The sequence below is a fragment of the Protobothrops mucrosquamatus genome, unplaced genomic scaffold (assembly GCF_001527695.2).
Source record: "Protobothrops mucrosquamatus isolate PMUCROS unplaced genomic scaffold, P.Mucros_1.0 scaffold_293, whole genome shotgun sequence".
Lineage (NCBI taxonomy): Eukaryota > Metazoa > Chordata > Lepidosauria > Squamata > Viperidae > Protobothrops > Protobothrops mucrosquamatus.
In genome coordinates this window covers 291,726-312,984 of record NW_015386369.1, presented here as the reverse complement: position 1 = coordinate 312,984, position 21,259 = coordinate 291,726, and the positions used below count along the sequence as shown (strand labels likewise).

The following is a 21,259-nucleotide window of genomic DNA, read 5'->3' as shown; positions in this document are numbered from 1 at the left end:
CTTACTAGGTATAATACCAGAAAATTTTGATAAGCAAAGTGTATATTTAACATTGCATGTACTAATAGCAGCGAGGATTGTATTTGCTCAGCACTGGAAAAATGAATAAACACCACTAGATGAAGAGATAATCAAGATGTTGGATTGTGCTGAAATGGACAGACTTACATTGAGGATCAAAGGGAAAGAAGATACAGGATATTTTCAAACATGGAATTTATTTTATCAGTGGTTGGAAAAAAGGGGTAGAGACTAAGAATGTAAGTTGTATTATTAAGCAAACAAATTAACTCAGACAACACGATGTTTATTAAGCACTAATCAAATATAATAATAGAAAATTAATAAAAAAGGGAAAAAAAGAAAACACATCCACGTGCCAAGATGTGCTTTGAAAGCCAGAACTCTGCAGGCAATGGCTTTTCCTGTGGCATTCTGTGAAACCAAAAGTTGGGATACTGAAGAAGTGTGGTAGGAAGAGTACTGATGCTTTTGAACTTTGGTTTGTAAATTCCTGGGAATACCATGGATAGCTAGGAAAACAAAATGGATCACTGAAGAAATCAATCCAGAGTCTTCACTCAATTAACCAGTTCAAATTATTGTATTTCGGACACATTATGTGAAGATATAACTTTCTAGAAAAATCTATAAAGTTGGAAAAGGTGGAAGGAAATAGAAAAAGATGCAAAAGGAAACCCAACGGTTTGGGCAAATATAGTTGAAAGAAAAGAAAGCAGAGAAAAGCAGACAAGAAGACCCTTATTTAGGTGAATTCAATATTGGTCTACAGCAAGTATCTACTTACACACATTTAACAAAACACCCAAGCGGCCAGAAATTCTATTTTTTCAAATTCCCAAATCAGACAAAAAGTTCTAACCATATTAAACAATCAGTCAAAACTTTTACAGGTTTCCTTTAGCATTGTGTGAATCTTTGAAATACAGGTTGTGGATCTTCAGGCATTTGAGATAGACATAGTGCACAGCTTCTCACTCAGTTTATCCTGTTTTTCCACCACTTATCAGAGACAAATTAAGACCATAGCATCTACTTTACATCAGCGACAAACTGCATTAATCAAGAGATTTGCCTTTCACTGCAAAAGTTCTTTTTCACAAATCAATGACAAGAGAAGAGGGAAGGAGATAATCCATATTTGGACATAGCTGAAAGATGAAAGGGAAGTCACCAGTGAAAAGACTACCTGTTCTAGAATGAATTTAAAACCAGACATATTGCTGGAAGGCAAAATCACAACACTCCCCTTTACTTATTTCAGCCATGTTATGAAACCACTGGAAAGGCAATTGTGTTTGGAATAATCAGTGATAAAAGGAAATAAGGCTGCAAAAAGCATGGTGGCTAGATAGCATCAAAACCGATACCAGCCAGAGCATAAAACAGCTGAAAGAAGTCATACAAGATTGGAAAATGTAGAGAGAGCTGGTTCATAGAATCCCTGAGAACTGGACACGACTGAATAGACAGGATCATCATCAACCGTGACTTGTACCCAATGTCCATTGTGAATGAGCAGTGTTGAAAAAAAAATGCTAATTCTGAATCTCAGAGAAAATCCCTCCACATATTTGACTGTGCTAAGGGCAGGATAGAAGAATCTACTTCTATTGCCTCAGGCAGGTGGTAGATAAGCATTCTGGCTACTTTCCTGATCTTTAGCATACTGGACTTGTTCTCTAGGCTGAATGAAGAATTATATTTGGCTTTTGTGTGGCACAGAACCAGACTCTAAAACTGGCACCAGCATGAATTGGGGAGGAATATTTAATGCAAGAGGAGAATGCCAGCAATTTTTCTTCCCAATGACCAGGAATGCTTTGAGACACTGCTGAGTCCGAAACAATCCTTCTGGTGTCAACCCAGAAATTTGTCTGGAATGCTAAAATGTGACAAGTTGCTGGTTTTTTTTTTTTTTTTTTGAAGAATAAAGGGTATTTTGTAAGTCAAAGGGAAGAAGTACCACTTTATTGCCAGGATAAAAGACACTCTTCAGAAATCTTCAATGGATTTAGTCCATTTAAACTGATTTTACTGCCCCTTCGCAAATGTTTCAGTGCCATTTTGATAAGGATTTCAAAGCCCTGGATGTAGGATTGTCCACAGGAGTAAAAATAGTCAAGACCACCTCTGCAATGGTGCAACCAAGGTCCTGCCATTTTACGTGTGTTGCATGTTCAATGGACATAAAAAAGGACTGGACTTCAATCACATGGTCATGGTCCCCACCTTGACTTTTTTTTGATCCTCTGCCACTAAGATACCCCTGCTTGGATTCTAAGTAGGAAATGAGGAATTCATATTGTAATAAAAACACCATAAACCCCTGGGTATGTGCCATTACTACCACAGGGACATTGCGCAGTTTAGCCATCTATTCTTTCCCAAACAGAGTTCTATATCTGTGAAACAGAATCAACAATAACCAGCATTATAGATTTATCACAAAGTTGAAAAGAAGGAAATTATGAGAAGAATTTTAACTCATGTGGTTGGTGTAAGGAAAAAAATGGATCATACCGCATGCAGAACAAAGAACTCCTTGAAGGAAGATTAGGGTATAAATATGCTTGAAAGGAGAATAATTGTTGAGGGATAACAACATGCAGAATTCATGCCATAGCATTTCCATTCAATGGGAACAGTTAGTAACAGGGAATGGGGAAGAGTTTTACATGAGGACCTGAACAGCCACTTCCACTCTGAATAAATCAGATGTTTCCCTATTTTTATTTTTGCAAAGCACTAAGTCATCATCAAAAATTTGGGAATGCTATTACATTAACCTGTACTAATTTCGCAGGTACATATGCCATGAGATACATATGCACTCATGAGATATATAACTGCTCCAGATGGCACTCAGGGAACCCCAACACCACATCTAATAATTTTAAAAGATTAAAATGGCTGACATTTGGCATGATCACCAAGCCTCACAGTGCTGCCTGAAATCTTGAAAGTAAAGAAGGTTAAATCTTGAAAGTTTTAGTAATCTTCAGAGATCATGGGCTTTAAAATAAATAAATAATATAAAACTGACTGACAATGGATCACTTCATGGACTACAGGTGGCTCCCTCAAGACTGAGAAGTAAACAACTATGGGCTAGATAAATAGGATCTCAGCAGAAGCTGACAATTGTCTACCTACTGGGTGATTTCCCTAGCACATTCTTTAGAGGTATAGCATACCTCTTCATAATAAAGGTGGGATATAAATAAATAAAATAAATAAATTACACACCTGAAAGATATTTTGCAAGCTATCTAATTTTATCTCCATTCCATGGGAAATCCTAGAGTTAGTCTATCTTCTACTTTAGGATCTGCTGAAGAGTACTACCACACATTAGTACAAGTAGTCCTCGATTTATACCTGGTCGCTTAACACAATGAACTCAGAAAAAGTTATTTACAACCCATCCTCAAAGTTATGATAGCCATATCATCTCTGTGGTCACATGATTGCATTTCAGGCACTTGGCAGCCGGTTCTGATTTATGATTAGTTGCAGCATCCCACGGTCATATGGTTGTGTTTTGTGACTCTTTTGCCATTTTCCAGCAAAAATGCAAATCAGATAATCTGGATTCGAACTTACAGCTATGTGATTTGCTTAATAATGAAGTGACTTAATAACCATAAAAATTATTGTAAATTATTGGAGTTATCTGTAGAATGTAGGAATGCTTCAAGTTCATATTTTGGAGTTATGTTTGCAATGAAAAGTAGGTCAGCACATTAATAATTTTATAAAAACTAAAGTTTTTCCAGACTACAACCAGCTCTACATATTAAACCTTTTTTCAGTCATTTGCTATTGTTATTTTAAATGAAGGAATAATATAACACCACCTATTTGTGTGCCAGAAGAGCATTTTCAATACTGAGCCAAAGTTGAACCTGCAGGTGTTACATTGGGGGAGGGGGGATCTCTTTTTTTTTTTGTGAAGGACTACTGATACATAGGTGTTGTTAGAATGAAGACAGATTAGGTTTTTAGAAATAAACTTTTATCTTGCTGTCTCTGTCTGTTTCCGCATAAAATTAAACAGCTGTTTCTGATCTGGGTACTAAAATCTGCTGGCAAACTTGACAGATCAAATCTCCTTGACTCTTTGATCTAGGAGGCCATTTTCAATCCATACACACCTTCCCCCCATGTTCTCTGCAAAACTGCAGAAGCTTCTGAGCTTGAGAGAAGCTCAGCATGTAATGAAGCCTAATCTGGAGAGTTATGGGTAGCTCTTCCTGAATGCTAAACCATACAATAGGCAATGTGCCGGAACCACAAGACTTTGAAAAACCATCCTATCTTCTAAATTCTCAGTGAAGCAAAAAAGATATGGGGGGGAGGGTGAGCTACAAGCAGTGGCAGTCATAAACAATGATCAGCTACTGACCCAAGCTAACATCTGTGGACGTTCACCTAACAAAGAATACCGTTAATGAGATTCTCAAAGGATGGTTCATCCAGAACAATGCTGCTTCTATCTTCATATTGTCCTCCCTAGTTTGTGATTGGTTATTGCTCAAAACTGGAGAGTAGGGGGAGTTAAGAACACAAAAGATATGATGGACAAGTGGAAGCATAGGCTGAGATTAGATAGTAAAGCTGAAATGTTCAGGCAAAACAGATTTTCTTTTGTTATCAGCAATTCTGTAATTTCAGTTTACTTCAACTTCTGCTCAGAAACTGTATTAACTGATCAAGTCAAGCCAACATTTAACATGTGGAATTAATAGCACAAGTTTAAAATTATCCAATACTTTTATTTTTAATTGGTAGACTTATATCAACTTAATAGATTTGTACTTTCTGCACAATAAGATGTCTACCTTCTGCACAGTCCTGAAATTATAATCATAATCAGGTATAATCATATGTGGCTCAATGCTATATGGCCATGGCTCAGAAAGACCAACATGTATGTATGTTATGTATGTATGTATGACGTATTATTTTTGTCCCAGAGTTCCTCCATTATGGTTCTGGACACATATGGTTCTCCTCTTGCATTTTATCCCTCAGGCATGCTTATTTTTGCAACACACTTCTGTAATAATCCAAGCAATGAAAAATAGATTCACCCATGATTTCTTAAAAAAAGTGAGACTAAGTAACGGCATGTAAAAATAACCTCGAGAGACAGGACAGAGATGCAGTCAAGGGAACAGTCAGATAGCCTGCAACAGGAATATGGATGGGATAAGAAGCTCAGAAGAGACCCTTCCTAGTTTCTTGGGGACAGGGGGAGGGAAATACTTTCAGATTTCTGTCAATGTAAGGTTATAATAAAATAGGATCATCTCACTGAGTTGTGTTTCCTATCAGATCCACCTCGCAAGGCTGACAGAATTGGAGTGTATTTTTAGTGCTTTATGGTTGTGAAATATATGGAGACATTATTGTAGTTACTGCTGTGCTGCAGCACTTTTCAAATACAGGTAGTCCTCGACTTATGAGCACAATTGAGCCCCAAAATTTTGTTGTTAAGTGAGTTCTGCCCATTTTTACCATGTTTCTTGCCACAGTTGTTGAGTGAATCACTGCAGTTGATAAGTTAGTAATTTGGTTGTTAAGTGAATCGGGCTTCTCCATTGGCTTTGCTTGCCAGAAGTTTGCAAAACATGATCACATAATCCCGGGACAGGGCAACCGTCATAAGTATGAACCAGTTTCCAAGCATCTGGATTCTGATCACATGATCATGGGGATACTGCAAAGGTTGTAACTGTGAAAAATGGTCATAAGCCACTTTTTTCAGTGCCGTTGTAACTTTGAACAGTCACTAAATGAACTGTTGTAAGTCGAAGACTACCTGTATCTCCTAGACTAATCAATTCTAATATTCTTTGCACTCAGATATGATTAATTAAATAATACAATAATTATTATTCTGAAATAATAATTCAAAATGAATATATAAAATTAAGAAGTTAGCTATCTATTAATAGCAGGAATGTTTTGTTTAATAATAATTTGAATCAAGTAGGGCATTTAATTCTTGTATTTTTATTAAAACAACAGGTAACAGGAGCATCTTCTCCCACCCTTCTGAGATAGCGAAGAAAAGAGATTGCTTCTTCTAAAATGATGCCTCTACAGAAAATGGGCACACAAATTAGTGAAGAAAACACGCCTCTGTTCATTAAAACTGGAGAATCCAAACAAGAGTTCTCAGTGCATTACTTTCCCAGCATGTGAAAATCTTAAGCCAAAGTTTAGATGTATGTATGTTTTATTTAGCTGGGCCTATTTGCAACAGGAAACAATTAGGCAACATGTATCAGCTGACTTATTCAAATTAAGCTACAATTCTAAAGAGCTGAGTTATCATTTCATGCACACTGGACCCTGTACTCTCTTTAAATGCTTTTTAAAGATTAGCATAATTACAGCAGACACAATGAACTATATTTTTAGATTAAGTGTTAACTCTAATTTAGTCAATTAAAGCATGTGAAAAGAGCACGAATTAATTTAGAGACATATTTCGTTTTCCCATCATAATTTTGCTACAAGGTAAAATATTTTACCTGGCACTAATAGATTAAATTAGAAACTTCAAACATACAGACTGTAAAATGATTTAGAAAAGAGAGAAAGAGAAGATCAAGTACATCCTGTCTTGTTACAACATGCAAAACATACAGACAACAAAATCATTCTGCACTTACAAATCCCATCTTTCTATTGAAATTTATAGTTGTGAATGTAGTTGTAACTTTTATGTTAAATATTTTCCTATAACTTCAGCCTTAAAAGCTTTTAATCTCTTGGTCAAACTATTACGAAGAATAAAGTTCTGGAAATATGCAGTGTAGGAGAGGTACAAGTCTAATGTCTGTAAAAATTAATGAATGTTGAGTTGGAGTCTGCATGAAAATGTTTCAAGCCACATTCACTAATTCCACACAAAGAAAAGCTCTCATTCTTCCATCCTGAGTGGGCAAATATCTGACATTATGGCAGACGTGCTAACAAATCAGGAAATAATGTTCTCAAGTTACATAAATTGTGGGAACAGGTAATAATTCTGGATAGTTACAGCAATAGCAAAACATCTCCACACATCAGGGAGGATGGTGACTTTAAAAAATATGGGTCATTGCAAGCAGATGACATACTGGCAGAATATATAATTAATTTCGTATTTACTGTATCATAAACAGATAAATTTCTGGTGATAGTGGACACATTTGAAACTATGATAGTATATCTGGATGCTGCCACAAAACAGTTGTCAAATAGAGAACTTGCCAGGTCACAATAAGTTTTTTTACAGTGGGCATGATGATCAGTCACAAAATGTCTTTTCATCAACAGACAACCTGATGAAGTTAATTGCTGCTACTTAGCCCAATATGCTATCTACTACTACTAGCGAAAATTCCATGTTCAGTTATTTTGAGGAAAGAAATAAAAAATAAACCTGGCAATATTACGCACAACTCTGTGGTATGCCCACCTGTGGAATACTATCTCCATTTCTAATTATTAAAAGAATTCTGCAAAAATACAAACCATTTTTTTTCAATATTGCAAAAAGCACTCAGATAGAGGTGGGGCAGAAGTGATTCCATTATGACTATCACAATACTCCATATTTATTCCTTGATCCTTTTCATCCCTGGTTTCCCAAACTCATTAGCAGTCTATGGGGATGGGCTTCAAAACCCGAACTTCTGCAGACATGCAAATCTAAAAGCAAGCCCTGGCAAGAGCCCTCTATAACTAAAAGGAAGAAAAATCTTACTGATGACATTAAAAATACCATGTGCGTCCCCACAGGAAGCATCTCAGAGACACTCACTATAATTTTTAAAAATGTTGAGAAGGAACATACCACAAAGATCCTAGATACATAATCTCATGCAGTTAGGATTAGTTTTTTATTTAGCAATAAAACACAGGTGCAACACCACCTCCATTTGTGTTCCTCAACAGCTGGTATTCAAAAGCAAACTGTCCCCAAATTCAGGAAGGGCACACATCATGACTAGTAGCCATTGATCGCCTTATCCATAGTGAATAATCCCATTTTAGCACCTTCTGAGTAACAGTAAAAGTAGCACTAAACAAGAAACAGAAAGATGCCCTGAGGTATGTAACGCGCATTGCATACTGTGATTTCTTGTTTTTTAAAGAAACATTTTTTGATGACAGAACTGAGCATCTGTTTATATTCTTTTGATTTTTAAAAAAAAGCATTGAGGACTGTGACGATATTAACCGCAACTTGTCTACAGAGCTCTATACTTAAATGCATACTTCCTACAGATAATCACCTGAAAAAGTTAATTACAACTTGGATTTTGCATTTAACCTATTTTTTTTTTATTCCTAGCGTTTTCCTACAAGTCCGCTTGTATTTTCCAGATCAACCAAGTGTTGATCCTTTGGTTGTGACAGGAATAGTTGACCAAACAGCTTGTTGCCTGTGAGCTGAGAAAGAGAGTGACAGGCCCAAAGTCATCCATCTGACTTTCATGCCTAAGGCAGCACTAGAACACACAGTCTCCTGGTTTCTAATTCTATGAAATAATATTTTTTAGAAAATATATTTACAATAGTGAATAAAAAAACAGCAGTAGATTAAAAATATTCCTGCTCATCTCATTGACTGTTATAAAAATTTAAATACGTCTATATATTACACACTTCCTGAAAGAAGAAATCCCATTGCCTATAAATAAAATAAAGATTGTCTGATCTGTTGTTAATAACTCTAGCAATGTTATTACATTTTATATAAAATAAACCACAATGAAAATGTTTGAGCCATATTTCTGAAGACATAGGACCCAGGTCACTTTTTCAACTGATGATTTAGGCCTCAGCATATAGAGGACAGATAATTTGGGAAAGCATACTATGAGATCCACAATGTAAGAAAGACAGATGTAATCTAAAATAAATCAGGTCACATAATGTAGTGAGGGGAACAAAAAGTATGTTTGTACTTCAGACTCAAAAATATCAAGTAAGTCTTCCAACTACAATATCTAAAACGGCTATACCTAATTTACAGCATTCAGATTAATGAATTGCTAACTTCTTAACACAAGCTAACACAAGCATATAAAATCATTCCTGTCAGCACTATTCCATAAAGTAACAATGACGTAATGGGAACCATGGCTCAGAATTCGTGGTTTTGCCTCACCCCTTTCATGCCTTGCTTTAACTATGCAAGACTAATAAACACAAACTGAAGCTGGCCCTGAATAGGGATTTTTTTCTTAACAGCTATTTGAAAACCCAATATCAACACACACAAACTTATATTAAAAACACATTCAAGATTCTGCTCTTGGATCTGCCCAAGAAGTAGAGAAAGATGCAATAAAAACCTTTGGAGAGAAGCACAACCCAATCTCAAGCTCTAATGCAAGACAAAATTTCTGTAGACATTTTAAAACAGCATATTTGCATGTGAAAAACCACATTTGACATGTCATGTCCCTTGGGTGCAAAAAGCTTGCAAGAACAATTCTTGTAACTCTGAAGATCAGCAGTGTGGGAGTTTGCTGGAGTGCTAATCACTGGGGCAGCTGCACACACTGCTTGCATTCTTTTGGCACTGTGGAAAATGGTCCAGAATGACCAAACAATTTTCCATTGGTTCAGCTGCTGCATTATGTAAGAGAAAATAATAAGGAAAGACAGCCAATTTATAGCATTCAGATGCATCTCCTTAGCGCTGGGTTTCACAAGGTGTCACCCTATTTGCATCAAAGTAGAGCTCTATTTGCCCTACTTTTCCTGCATTGCATTTACACCTCATCTTCTTCTCCCACACCTGACAAGGCATTCGCCACCCCTCCCCCCCCATTTTACATGGAAGCATCACTTTGTCTACTATTGAAAAGTTATAATACGGGAGGGAAAGATTCTTCCCCCCCTCCCCTCTAAACAAAATAGAGTGTTATTACTTCCATGTAACATTTTTCACGCTCACCGCGGGAGGAAGAAACTTTCTTTCCTGTAAAAGAAAAAAAGAGCTGCCAATTTTTGCAGAGTGATTGCTCTGCATAGGAAGAACCTCTGGGATTGAGCAAAGCCCGTTTCCACAAAACCATAACAACGTTTGCGCTTTAGAACCAGATTTTTTTTTTTCCAACAACACCTGACCGAGGCTTTAGGGGAGCAAAGTCAGGAAAGCAGGATGGAAGATCTTCAACTGACATCTCTCGCCCCGACTGAAGAAAAACAATGGATCGTTACAAGACGACAGGATTCCGCGGTGTTGCAAGGAAAGCCAAATAAATAAATAAAACCCTTCATTTCCCTTTCTTTTCCTGAAGAGGTTTTTTTAATATATATATATAAATCTGATTTTTGCCCTCCGATCGCCTCTAACCCCACAAATTGCGCTTTCCGGAGCAAAGCTAGTAGACCCAAAGCTGGCCGCCAGTTCTTCTGACAAGCACGCCGCCCTTCCTCGCCTTGGCAAGACTGCCGCCCTTCCCGCCCGCGCCTCGGAGGCTCTTTTTGGGTTGCTGGCTTTTTTGGTCTCTTTACTCACTTTCAGCTGAGATTTGGAGACTTTGCCGCTTTTCTCGGCGTCCAAAGCCGTGAAGGCGTACCAAATAGATTTTAAGAGCTCCGTCCGCAGCTCCATGATGCCTCCCGGGTAGGGCACCGGGCACAGAATCTGCTCGCTCAGCGGGGAGGAACCTCCCTCCAGCGGTCGCGAAGCTCTCGGCGCGCCGTTCAAACAGCTCACGGCCGCCAACGGGGCGAGCTCTGGAGCTGTAGCGCCTCCCCTTGGTCGTTCAGGCCACCTCGCTGGTTTCCTTCTCCGGGTACGCTTTGGTTTGGTTTGCGGTCGTTTGGAGAGAGGTAATAAATACAAAGAGGAAGGGGGGGGGGGAAAAAACACCTTCTCATCTCGCTAAATCCCAAGGAAGTATCCGATATGGGTCAAGCGGGCAAGTTAATCAGTGTTTCTCAACCTTGCCAATTTTAAGGCATGTGGACTTCAACTCCCAGAATTCCACAGCCAGCATTGCTGGCTGTGGAATTCTGGGAGTTGAAGTCCACATGCCTTAAAATTGTCAAGGTTGAGAAACACTAAGCATCCCTCAGTCTTCTATGTCAAGAGTCGCGGGAGTGCTTACTCCGGATTTAAAGCTAATTTTAATATAACCTGTTCAGGTAATCGAAGCTTGGAAATAAATAGGGCGGAATTTAGCGCGCATCCGAAGAAGTTATTTTTTTGCCTGCCTGCCGTTGCTCATACAATCAAAACGGCACCATCCAAATAAAACTGAGAAACAGGCAGCCCCCAAAAGGTACTGAAAACGGGACGAGGGACAGTAAAAAAAAAACTACAGAGGAAAAAAGTGGGAGGGGTGGGGACTAAACATGCTCCGGAGCGGGTCAGTGTTTGAGTAACAGCAGGGGAGGAGAGGATAGAAAGGGACAGAAATAAGTTTTTGGAGATAGGACTGAAGTAGCTGTAGTCAACACTTTGGGGAGAAATCTGTTTCCTGTTATTCAGTCGTGTTATGTTAGAAGTTTAGCAGTAGATTGCAGTTGTCTTTCTGTGAAAAATGCACAGAGTCCTAACTATGTAGGCAATGAAAATACAATTTAAAAACAATGTTTTAATCTTGTTCGCTGAAAGTGTTATCATTAAGATCACACTAAGATGCTGCTTTTCATTGGTCTATGGTACCAGCTCGTTTGGAAATGGCAAATGCAATCCTATACAGGTACTCCTTGACTTACAACCATTTGTTTAATTCAGTTACAACAGTAATGGAAAATGTGATTTATGACCATTTTTCAGACTTTCAACATTGCAGCACCCCCATGGTCATATGATCAAAATTTAGACATTTGGCAACTGGTATATATTTATGATGGCTGCACTGTCCCAGGGTCATGTGATCACCTTTTGTGATCTTCTGACAAGCAAAGTTAATGGAGTAGCCAGATTCACTTAACAACCATGTTGCCAACTTAACAACTGCAGTGATTCATTTAACTGTGACAAGAGAGGTCATAAAACGAGGGCAAAATTCACTTACCTGTCTTGCTTAGCAACAGAAATTTTGGGTTCAGTTGTGGTCATAAGTTGAGGACTACCTGTATGATTACTCTAAAAGCTTATTATTGGTCTTGCTGTAAAATTTTGCATTACCTACTTAATAATTGGGAATAAATCCTATTAAACACACTGCTAGGATTTATTTAGATTAAAAATCAAGATGCTCTTAGTACGCTTAACTATTTAAATAGCAGAGCTTACAAATCCTTTTAAAAGGGTTCCCCCATACAATATTTTTTATTTAAATCAGTAACTGTAGCAAAACACGATTTGTCAAGCTGGGAAAAAACCTCTGGATAATGTCTGTTATTAAAGTAAATCCATTTTTCCAAAAAATGGCAAATATCTTCTGAATGTTTAACAATGGCCATTTTTTTCCTTAAGTCGCATTTTACTAAATATATCACTCATGCTTGTAAAGATATTTTCATATTTAATAGTGTTATTAATTATAGAATAACACTTCTAATATTTTAATCACTGCAATCAGAATAGCAAGAAAAACAAGTCCAGTCTGTTCTAATCACATCAGAATTAGATTTTGTAAATACATGAAATCATTGACTTCAATTGAATAGGGTAAATTTTCTTTTTTCAAAAATTCAGCTCAAGGTATAGTATGTTCCATGACTTTTGGAAAGATAGGTAAGCTCCATTGAATTCCCTGACACTTTCTGTTCAGACAAGATTGGTTAGCACTGTATTCTGCATTTTCAGGTCTAGAAATATGTGTAGAAAAGTTAATTCTCTTTGAGAATTATTATTTTGCCTCCAAGGTTTTCATCTATCAAATAATCCACAATTGAGTGTTCTAACCATTTTAAACAGTTCCCTGCCTTTGTTTTTAATAGGTATCTACCGTCAGTTAAATATATAAAGATCATCTTTATATTTTCACATTAGAAAAAAAACAACAGCTGATTTGTCTGTTGCTGAGCATTTATCAACTACCCGCTGCTGGCAAATTTATCTCTGCCTCACTTGTTGCTTTGCATCATTTCATCTAGGACAGTGGTTCTCAACCTTTTTAATGCCGCGACCCCCAACCGGTCGTAAGTCGAGGACTAAACCGGTCGTAAGTCGAGGACTAAACCGGTCGTAAGTCGAGGACTAAACCGGTCGTAAGTCGAGGACTACCCAACCGGTCGTAAGTCGAGGACTTTCCCTGCCCGGAAGCGCCGCGCATGCGTGGTTCCGCCCCCTGCGCCGGCCGAGGCGTAGCTGGCAAGNAAAAAAATGGCGGACAGCCTTGCTTGGCGACCCCCGTGAAATGGTCGATCGACCCCAAATGGGGTCGCGACCCATAGGTTGAGAACCGCTGATCTAGGATAACCCTGCAGCAGCCAAATGCCAGTCTCCAGATTTACAGGATGCTTATCTGGGAAGTCAGATTGGTGTTGAAAATCCTAGCAGCAGTACCTATTCACTTTTCTTCCTTTAAAGGAAAAGAAGAAAGGTATTGTGAGAAGTACAGGAGACGATGAAAAAATGTGTGCATTTTGGATCTATCATTTTTTTTCTCTGAAAATTGTGAAGATAGTTATGACTACTGCAGAAGCTAAGTAAAGAATGAAAAAGAGAAAAGTAACATTTGAGATTTGGCAGCAGCTTCATTAATTTTCTTTATTCTTTGACCTCATTCTCAAAGGGAATTAAAGTTCTGATTTGTCAGAATCAGAGCACAAAGAGGAACACTCATTTTTCTTAAGCCAATTTCTATTTCGGTGTTGCAGCTTAACCACATACTGTAACATTATTGTTTTGGAATTAAGTGCTGGGATCAAGTATAAACACAAAAGAAAGGGGCAACAGCTGAGTAAAATTTCACAACTGTGTAATGGAATACTTCCAAGGTTACAAGCCTAAGTAGATGAGGTCCTATCGAAAAGTCAAATAGCATTGTACATGTCAAAGCTTGTAACTGAACAACAAGAATACAATATTATTTCATGAGTTACAGCAGACAATAATGCAAAAAATCATCAGTTGCAAATGTAGATGATGCTTTTAAAACAATCTTATGTATCCATCAAGCTTACTGGATGCAACTGTTTTCTTCTTTCTGATTATATAACATGCATTTTGATGGCAAAATACCATCATATGGAGCAATCTGTAGTCCGATACTGTATGGCCCAAAAAACCTCACTACTTTTTATGGATAATCAAGCAACACTTATTACCATTGGGAAATGACCATTTTCATTAGGATTGGATGTATACTGAAAAATCTCTTTCTCTACCACCACAATTCTTGATAAAAATTACTGCTTCTTGGCTACTAATTAGCAACAAGGAAACATGTTTTTTATATTATTTCCCTCCTGATCTTGTTGTTAGGATTCTTAGGGGTAGGAGAATCTATACTTAATTTACCAAATGAACTAAATATATGAACTAAAAGAGGAATAGAATGGTAAAGCTGAAACTATTATTGAAAATAGAAAATAAGTTCAATTTTTTTATTAAATACATATCAAAACCATGTATTATCTCTTCAGAGTGAAAGAAAATAAAACATTACACAGAACCAATTTAATATACCCCCAAGTTCAGTGTAGATTTTTATCTGTCTGTTTAGACCAGGGGTAGGCAACCTTGGCTCTTTTATGACTCATGGACTTCAACTCCCAGAATTCCTGAGTCAGCTGACTCAGGAATTCTGGGAATTGAAGTCCATGAGTCATAAAAGAGCCAAGGTTGCCTACCCCTGGTTTAGACTCTTGCTAAGATTTAGAGGTAACCCTGGTAGATTAGGGCAGGGGGGAAGGAAAGCTTCCATAATGCTATCGCCTTTTCCCATTGCTATACATCTTGGAACTCCCACTGGTAATCCTATCTAGAGGGCACTTCATTGCTTTCATACTGATACTTCTCTAGGACAGTGTTTCTCAGCCTTGGCAACTTTAAAATGTGTAGACTTCAACTCCTAGAATTCTGAGTTGAAGTTCACACATCTTAAAGTTGCTGAGTTGAGAAACACTGCTCTAGGATATGGAGTAGCTGTGATCCCTTTCTGGACATTCTCTGCTAAAAAACATTTTTAAATTATAAAATTCTGACATGATAAAAGTTCTTGTTGCTGAAATCCAATAAAAGTCCAACTTTAAATGTTTTCTAATGCAAAAATGGTCATTCCATTAATATGTACCAGAAATGAAAAAGATCCAAATGATAAGACAAACGCTATCTCAGACAAGTTGATTTCTTAAAGCTTATCACGGATCCATTTGTTTAAAAAGTGTCAGGCAAAAATGTTGCTTCATCATCTGTTCTTGTCAGTTATCAACATCTACTGATTAGCAGTTAACAAGTCTTAAAAATTCTCTCCAAGTCCAATGGGGACTTAGTTACCGGTCATCTCACTCCTGAACTGCAGGCTCCTGTAGAATCTGTTGTCTATCCAATTACTTTTATTTCTACATAGCTCTTCACTCCTGTGAAGTGTTCAAGATAAAGTCTCAACATCCATTTTTCAATGTAGCGGTTTTCAGAGTTGCAGCTTCTTGGTGAACTGCTGTAGTTGTCAGGTTGATTGTACTTTCCAGGCTCTGTTACATTTCCAACTAGAAAAGAAAATGATAAGACATGATTTTCGAACATTCAAATTGGTTTGAACCTGCAGTTGGAGGAGTGATAAAGAATACAAGCAGGAATGAGTTAAGGAAGAAAAATGATTTCTGATTGATTCCGTAACTTTTGCTTTGAAAACTCTCACAATTTTCAAAGTAATTTGTACAACACTCTTGTACTACTCTCAGAAAAGTGTGAAAGATGGGCCAATAATGCTTTCAATAATCTCTTTGCATTCTTTAGTAGTCAAACCTACATTTGCTAAGTGGAAGAGACCAGATGATGCACAGGTGAAGCAAAAATGATTTTCAGATCCATATATTCAAATATATTCCATTTAATAGAATTGTATGTGGTAAGGAGATAAATACAAAGTATTGCTCAAACGGCTTCTCGTAAAATATATCTGCTCAAAGAATGTATATAATGCATAAGAAGCAAGCACACCAGAAGCAAATAACCCCTTCACATAGCCATGATTACCTAATATAGTAGCTGCAGTTTATTTTGTTTTAAAAGAATAACTATTTTAAATGAAGGATGAAAGTGGTGAGTGACTCCTTTTTTCATCAGTCCTGCAATGCAATAAGAACCATTTGCCTTTTCCAAATGAGCTGGCATTTTCTTCAAAAAGATAAATTTAGCTGTAGGCTTCCACTCCGACCTAGTGTTAGTCTGTGGTGTGAACTGGCTCTAAGATAAAGTAGGGATGTGAAAGAAAGCAACTTGGTTTTGGTAGAAAGGAATATGATAAAAAAGAACAAATGTGCTAAATTTATTTTAAAGCAAAAACGTTGAATGCCAAATTAACAGTTTCTGCCTTTGCTTTATATAAACTGTTTAAACTCACAAGAGCTGCTGTTTATTAGTGGTTATTATTGGAACACATGAAGAAGTAGAAGTAAGGCAAGGAGGAAGCAAAGAAAAGAACATACTGAATTATGTGGAAATATAAAAAATGCAGAGTGGGAAAATACTATAAAAAGATATATTTGAGGAACATAAGATGTATATCATTCAGTTTTAATAATATTTTGCATGCCTACATGCAAATCATTTCCCATTCTAATGTCTTGCAGTGTATTGAAACTCAATTTCATCACTCTCAATCAGGAAGGCTATGTGTTATGTATACCCAGCCAACTAATTTATTGAATATATCATGGCTTAACATAATGTGCGGACCCAATTGGCAAACATGTTTAGAATATGGGTAAATCCAGTGAACTTTGCTATATGGAGATTTAACATAATCCTGATTTTGTAGGGATCTCCAAGGTCTTACAACCCAACTTTATGCCTTTAGCAACTTACTTTATGGTTTACTGTCTTATCTTCAGGAAAGTCTTAATAATATTAACCCGAATCTACTTCTCTGAAGCTTTAATCTATTGGTAGTTGTCCTGACATCCTATGCCACAAAGTATAAATATCTGGAGACTGCTATCACTTGTCCCATAAGTCTTGTCTTCTGCATGTTAAAGATTCTCAATTCCTTTAAACCAGGGGTGTCAAACTGCCGGCCTGTAGGCCAGTTGCATCATACGGAGGCTGCGCCCACCCCAGCTCTGGCAATGAAAAAAAAGTCATGATACGTCGCGACACATCACATGATGCGACAAGTTTGACACCCGTGCTTTAAACTTTCCTCACTGAACTTGGATTCCAATTCCCTTGTCTTGTGCCCAGAACTAGATGCCTAATTCCAAATGTAGAGCAGGGGGATATAATAGTTTCCTAGGATTTGAAATCTGTGCTCCTGATAATCTATCCCCAAAAATGCCATTTGCCTTTTCAGCAGATGCTTTGCACCATTAGCTCATATTCCACTTGTGTTTCACTAAAAATCTGAATTCAGGTAAACTCCAACAATCTAACCAATTTACAGATGAAATTCCTGAGATGTCCTCTAAATATCCCAACCTATCTTCCTAATACTGCAGTCCTTTTTGAAACTAGATAATGCCTCCTTAAAACTAAAGCCTCATTTGCAATAATATTATGGCTTAAATATTATGTTTTTAGAACTGCAACTAAAAACTATAAATATTTGAACTCACAAGCAATAGTTTTAACAGCTTTTGGAGTATGCTGCTAGCCCCCAAAATTTGCCACCTAGATCTGTTGCTATATTGTTTGCTTCAAAGGGGTTATCAAATTGATTCACTTCTCATCAAGTGAAGGATAACAGGATATTTCTCTGTAGGAATTAATAGCTGAAGCAAAATCATTGTACTAATGATCAAATAATTAATTATAATTATGCCTTCTAGATGGCTTTCTATTCAAATAGTTTAAGTTAAATGAACTATCTGTTTGCTTTTATCAAGCCAAATTATACATTTAATTCTTATATGTGCTGAAAGGAAGATCTGAGGGGAACTCTTGTGCACAAAGTTTTATCATTGAAATACTAGGGAGACACAGTTGATGGAATGTGTCCTCCTGCTTGGTCATTGTTTACATTTGTCAGGACTTGATCTGCCTCATATTAAGAGCAATATCAAATATAGTCCTCAACTTATTACTGTAACTGAGCTTGGAAATATAAAAATGTTGTTACTTAATAGAAATTTCTAGGATAATTCATGCTATATCCATATTTTAGATGGCAGCTAATACTAAGTCAACTTGTGGCTTAATTATGAAGGTATTATATTATTCTCTATACATTATTAAAAGGTTATAGGTGTTAAAACAATTTATGGTTATATTGCTTAATGCTTAAGTATTTTACATTTAGGGTTTTTTGATATACTATCCATGATTGAGATAGGAACTCCAAATAGCATGTGTCTACCTGAACAGCATCATGAATACCATTAGTTATTGCTAGTACTGTCAAGTGGTGATCATAGACAGGCTTTGAATGAATCTTCAGATACTGGTGTCCCAGAAGTTACTATTCTGACCTGAAAAATATCACATGGGTATAGCAGCTACATTTAAAAGATTACTTTCTGATACTATGTCCAAGCGAAATATTTTCAAGATCTCTATATAAGATGTATCCCAGTTCCAACAGTGATAACCACAGTCATAGCATTTGTACCAGACTATAGCTTTAGTTCATGGTAAGTCAAAATATTTTAACAAGCCTCTAATTCATACTAAAATTGCAATCCAATCATTTCCTCTCAGTTTTCCTTTAAGATGCCACAAAATCCTTAACATGCTTGCTAGTAAAGCTATGATTAAGAAAAAGTTATGCGAGAGTTGTAGGCAGATAAGGTGGTAAAATACTTAGAATTAGAAAATTCTGGGAGAATAATCCCCTATTGCAATTGTTTCCACTGATCTGCCTTGAATACCCCTAGCCCAAGAACATCCTTCCATTGTCCTTCATACTTGTTCTACACCATCCTGAGAAACAAGAGCTGCTGCTGATGGCATGGAATCTTCCTGCACTTCATCTTCCATCTTCATAGAAACAATACATTGACCTTTCAATGGAGGCTGGCTGTTATTCACTGGGGTATCTGAGAGAACAAAGAAAGAAGAATTTGCAGAGAGCATTCAAATGGCTTTGTAGGCAGAGAAAATTGGACACAAAGTGAAAACAAAGCTGTATGCCAGCAAATTGGAGAGTGACAAGAATTACAAGGCTACCTGAACCTTAACCTGAACCCCAAAACCCATACTGACCTTATCCCTCCCCTACTTTGATAAAACCTAATAAAATATTATTTTAAAAAAAGAATTACAAGGCTACCTTACATGTTTACTCACCTTCCATCTGATGTTCATAGAGACCTTGCTCACTGTCATCCATGGCCTCCAGCTCCCCGTGCACAGTACGTTTATGCATTGCCAAAGTAGAAGTTTGCCGATAGTTTTTGCCACAGGTGTTGCAAGTGTATGGTTTGCAATGTGTGTGAACTACGTGGTGTTTGTAGAGACTAGAATATTCTGTGAAGCATTTTCCACAGCCTGGTACCATGCATGCATATGGCTTCTCCCCTGGAACAGAATTAGGATTCACAGCGAAATCAACTTTTTATTCATGGATTCATGGCCTAAAGGTTGAAGTTACTGCTGGAATAATACCAATTTTACATAATGGGATTCCTTTCCAAGTAAACTTGCACAAGATTGCATTTTAAGATTATTGTGAATGTAATCTACATGCCAGGCTGCAGATTTATAATTAAAACTCTACAAGTCAGATTAATCTAGCCCCTTTTTCGGCTAGATATAGAAAACATTTTGCCTTTTAGAGAACAAAAGAAAAAATCAATGGGAAAAGGATGGGGCTAGCCATAATTCCTTGCAGCCTCTGAAAAATATCTGAAATCACCAAAAAGGTAGAAAACTCCTGGAAAGGAACCAAAGGACCTTTGCTTCAGGAATCCTGCTGAAATATGTAGCACATAACTAGGAATTTAAGCTCACTTTCAGACTTATCTTTTCAGTGCTATGCTAAGTCTTGTTTTCTTTATCTTCTACACTGTATACGTATAGAATTGGGGGTTTGCTTTCAACCTTTATTGATGCTTCAGGCTCTGTCCAGGATCTTTTTCCCTTTGAATTTCCTTGAGATCTTCTTATGGCACTCTTGAAATTATTTAAACTTTTGCATTTTGACCTTTTAATTGGTAGAAAAGTGAAAGAGCCTCGTCTTGCCCACCGAGATTAGAGTAAAGAGTTCAATAAGAAAGGTACTGGCAGTAGAAATTATCAAGTTGTTATTTCAAAGTAAGAATCAGGGCCAGCAGCCCTTTAGGAGAGAAAGTTTGGATTTCCAGCCTTTCACCCTGTGAACTTCAACATAGCTATAGTTACTTTAAACAGGAAAAAAGAGACAGACCCATCTCTAATAGCCTTACCGTATTAACTTAAAAATCTATTGTTTTTTGGGGGGGGCATCTCACAGGATGAACAAGATCAGCATCATTCTTTATGTGCTGAATCTATAAATGAGCCCTTGGAGCAATTTATGCTGGCCCTACCCATCTGCAAATAACTCTGAGTGGCTCATAATATAACAAAACAATATGTAATACAATTCAAAGTAAGGCAGACAAAAATCAAGACAGTTAAGAGACTTTGTCTAAAGTTTACCTGTATGGATTCTCATGTGATTTTTGTAGTTGGTGGCACTCGTGAAACCCCTTCCACAGTTGGGTTCTGGGCACATATACGGTCGCTCTCCTGTGTGTGTTCGTATATGGACCTTGCGTATATTGGAGGTGGTGAAAGAACGGCCACAGCCTTCGAAAGGGCACCGGAAGGGCCGCTCACCTTGATCGTGAGACCAGATAGAAGAATCCTTAGTTAATCATTAAAAGCCAGAGAAAATTCAAGATACCGGTAGATTATTTCATTTTTCCTTTCCAGCATATCATACTATAGATATTCCTTGGCTTAAAACCACAATTGGGAACAGAATTTCTGCTCCTAAACAAGTGAGTCACATTCAATTTTATGAACCTTTTTTGCTATGGCTGTTAAGTGAATCCAGCTTCCCCCATTGACTTTCCTTGTCAGAATCCAGCTGAGGTCACAAATGGCTGGGTGATGTAATCCTCACAAATGGCGACCACATCATCCAGGACGCTGTAACCATTGTAAATGCATGCAGTTGCCAAGCACCCAAAT

The 21,259-nt window shown here is 37.3% G+C and overlaps 2 protein-coding genes across 4 annotated transcripts in view; both read right to left on the bottom strand.

The window, feature by feature from the left end:
* The window catches only part of DEF6 (DEF6 guanine nucleotide exchange factor), a 58,400-nt gene extending 47,709 nt beyond the window's left edge, over positions 1–10,691 (bottom strand). Inside the window, exon 1 of the mRNA XM_015831979.1 lies at positions 10,559–10,691. Coding sequence (XP_015687465.1) covers positions 10,559–10,654 — 96 coding nt within the window. The 5' untranslated portion in view covers positions 10,655–10,691. The remainder of the gene's footprint in view (positions 1–10,558) is intronic.
* A 4,110-nt stretch (positions 10,692–14,801) lies between these two features.
* The window catches only part of ZNF76 (zinc finger protein 76), a 16,229-nt gene continuing 9,771 nt past the window's right edge, over positions 14,802–21,259 (bottom strand). For all 3 annotated transcript variants that reach the window (XM_029287304.1, XM_029287305.1, XM_029287306.1), the window contains exons 8-11: positions 20,723–20,902; positions 19,391–19,621; positions 19,010–19,140; positions 14,802–15,654 (exon numbers count right to left, since the gene is read on the bottom strand). In XM_029287304.1, coding sequence (XP_029143137.1) covers positions 15,643–15,654; positions 19,010–19,140; positions 19,391–19,621; positions 20,723–20,902 — 554 coding nt within the window. In that variant the 3' untranslated portion in view covers positions 14,802–15,642. The remainder of the gene's footprint in view (positions 15,655–19,009; positions 19,141–19,390; positions 19,622–20,722; positions 20,903–21,259) is intronic.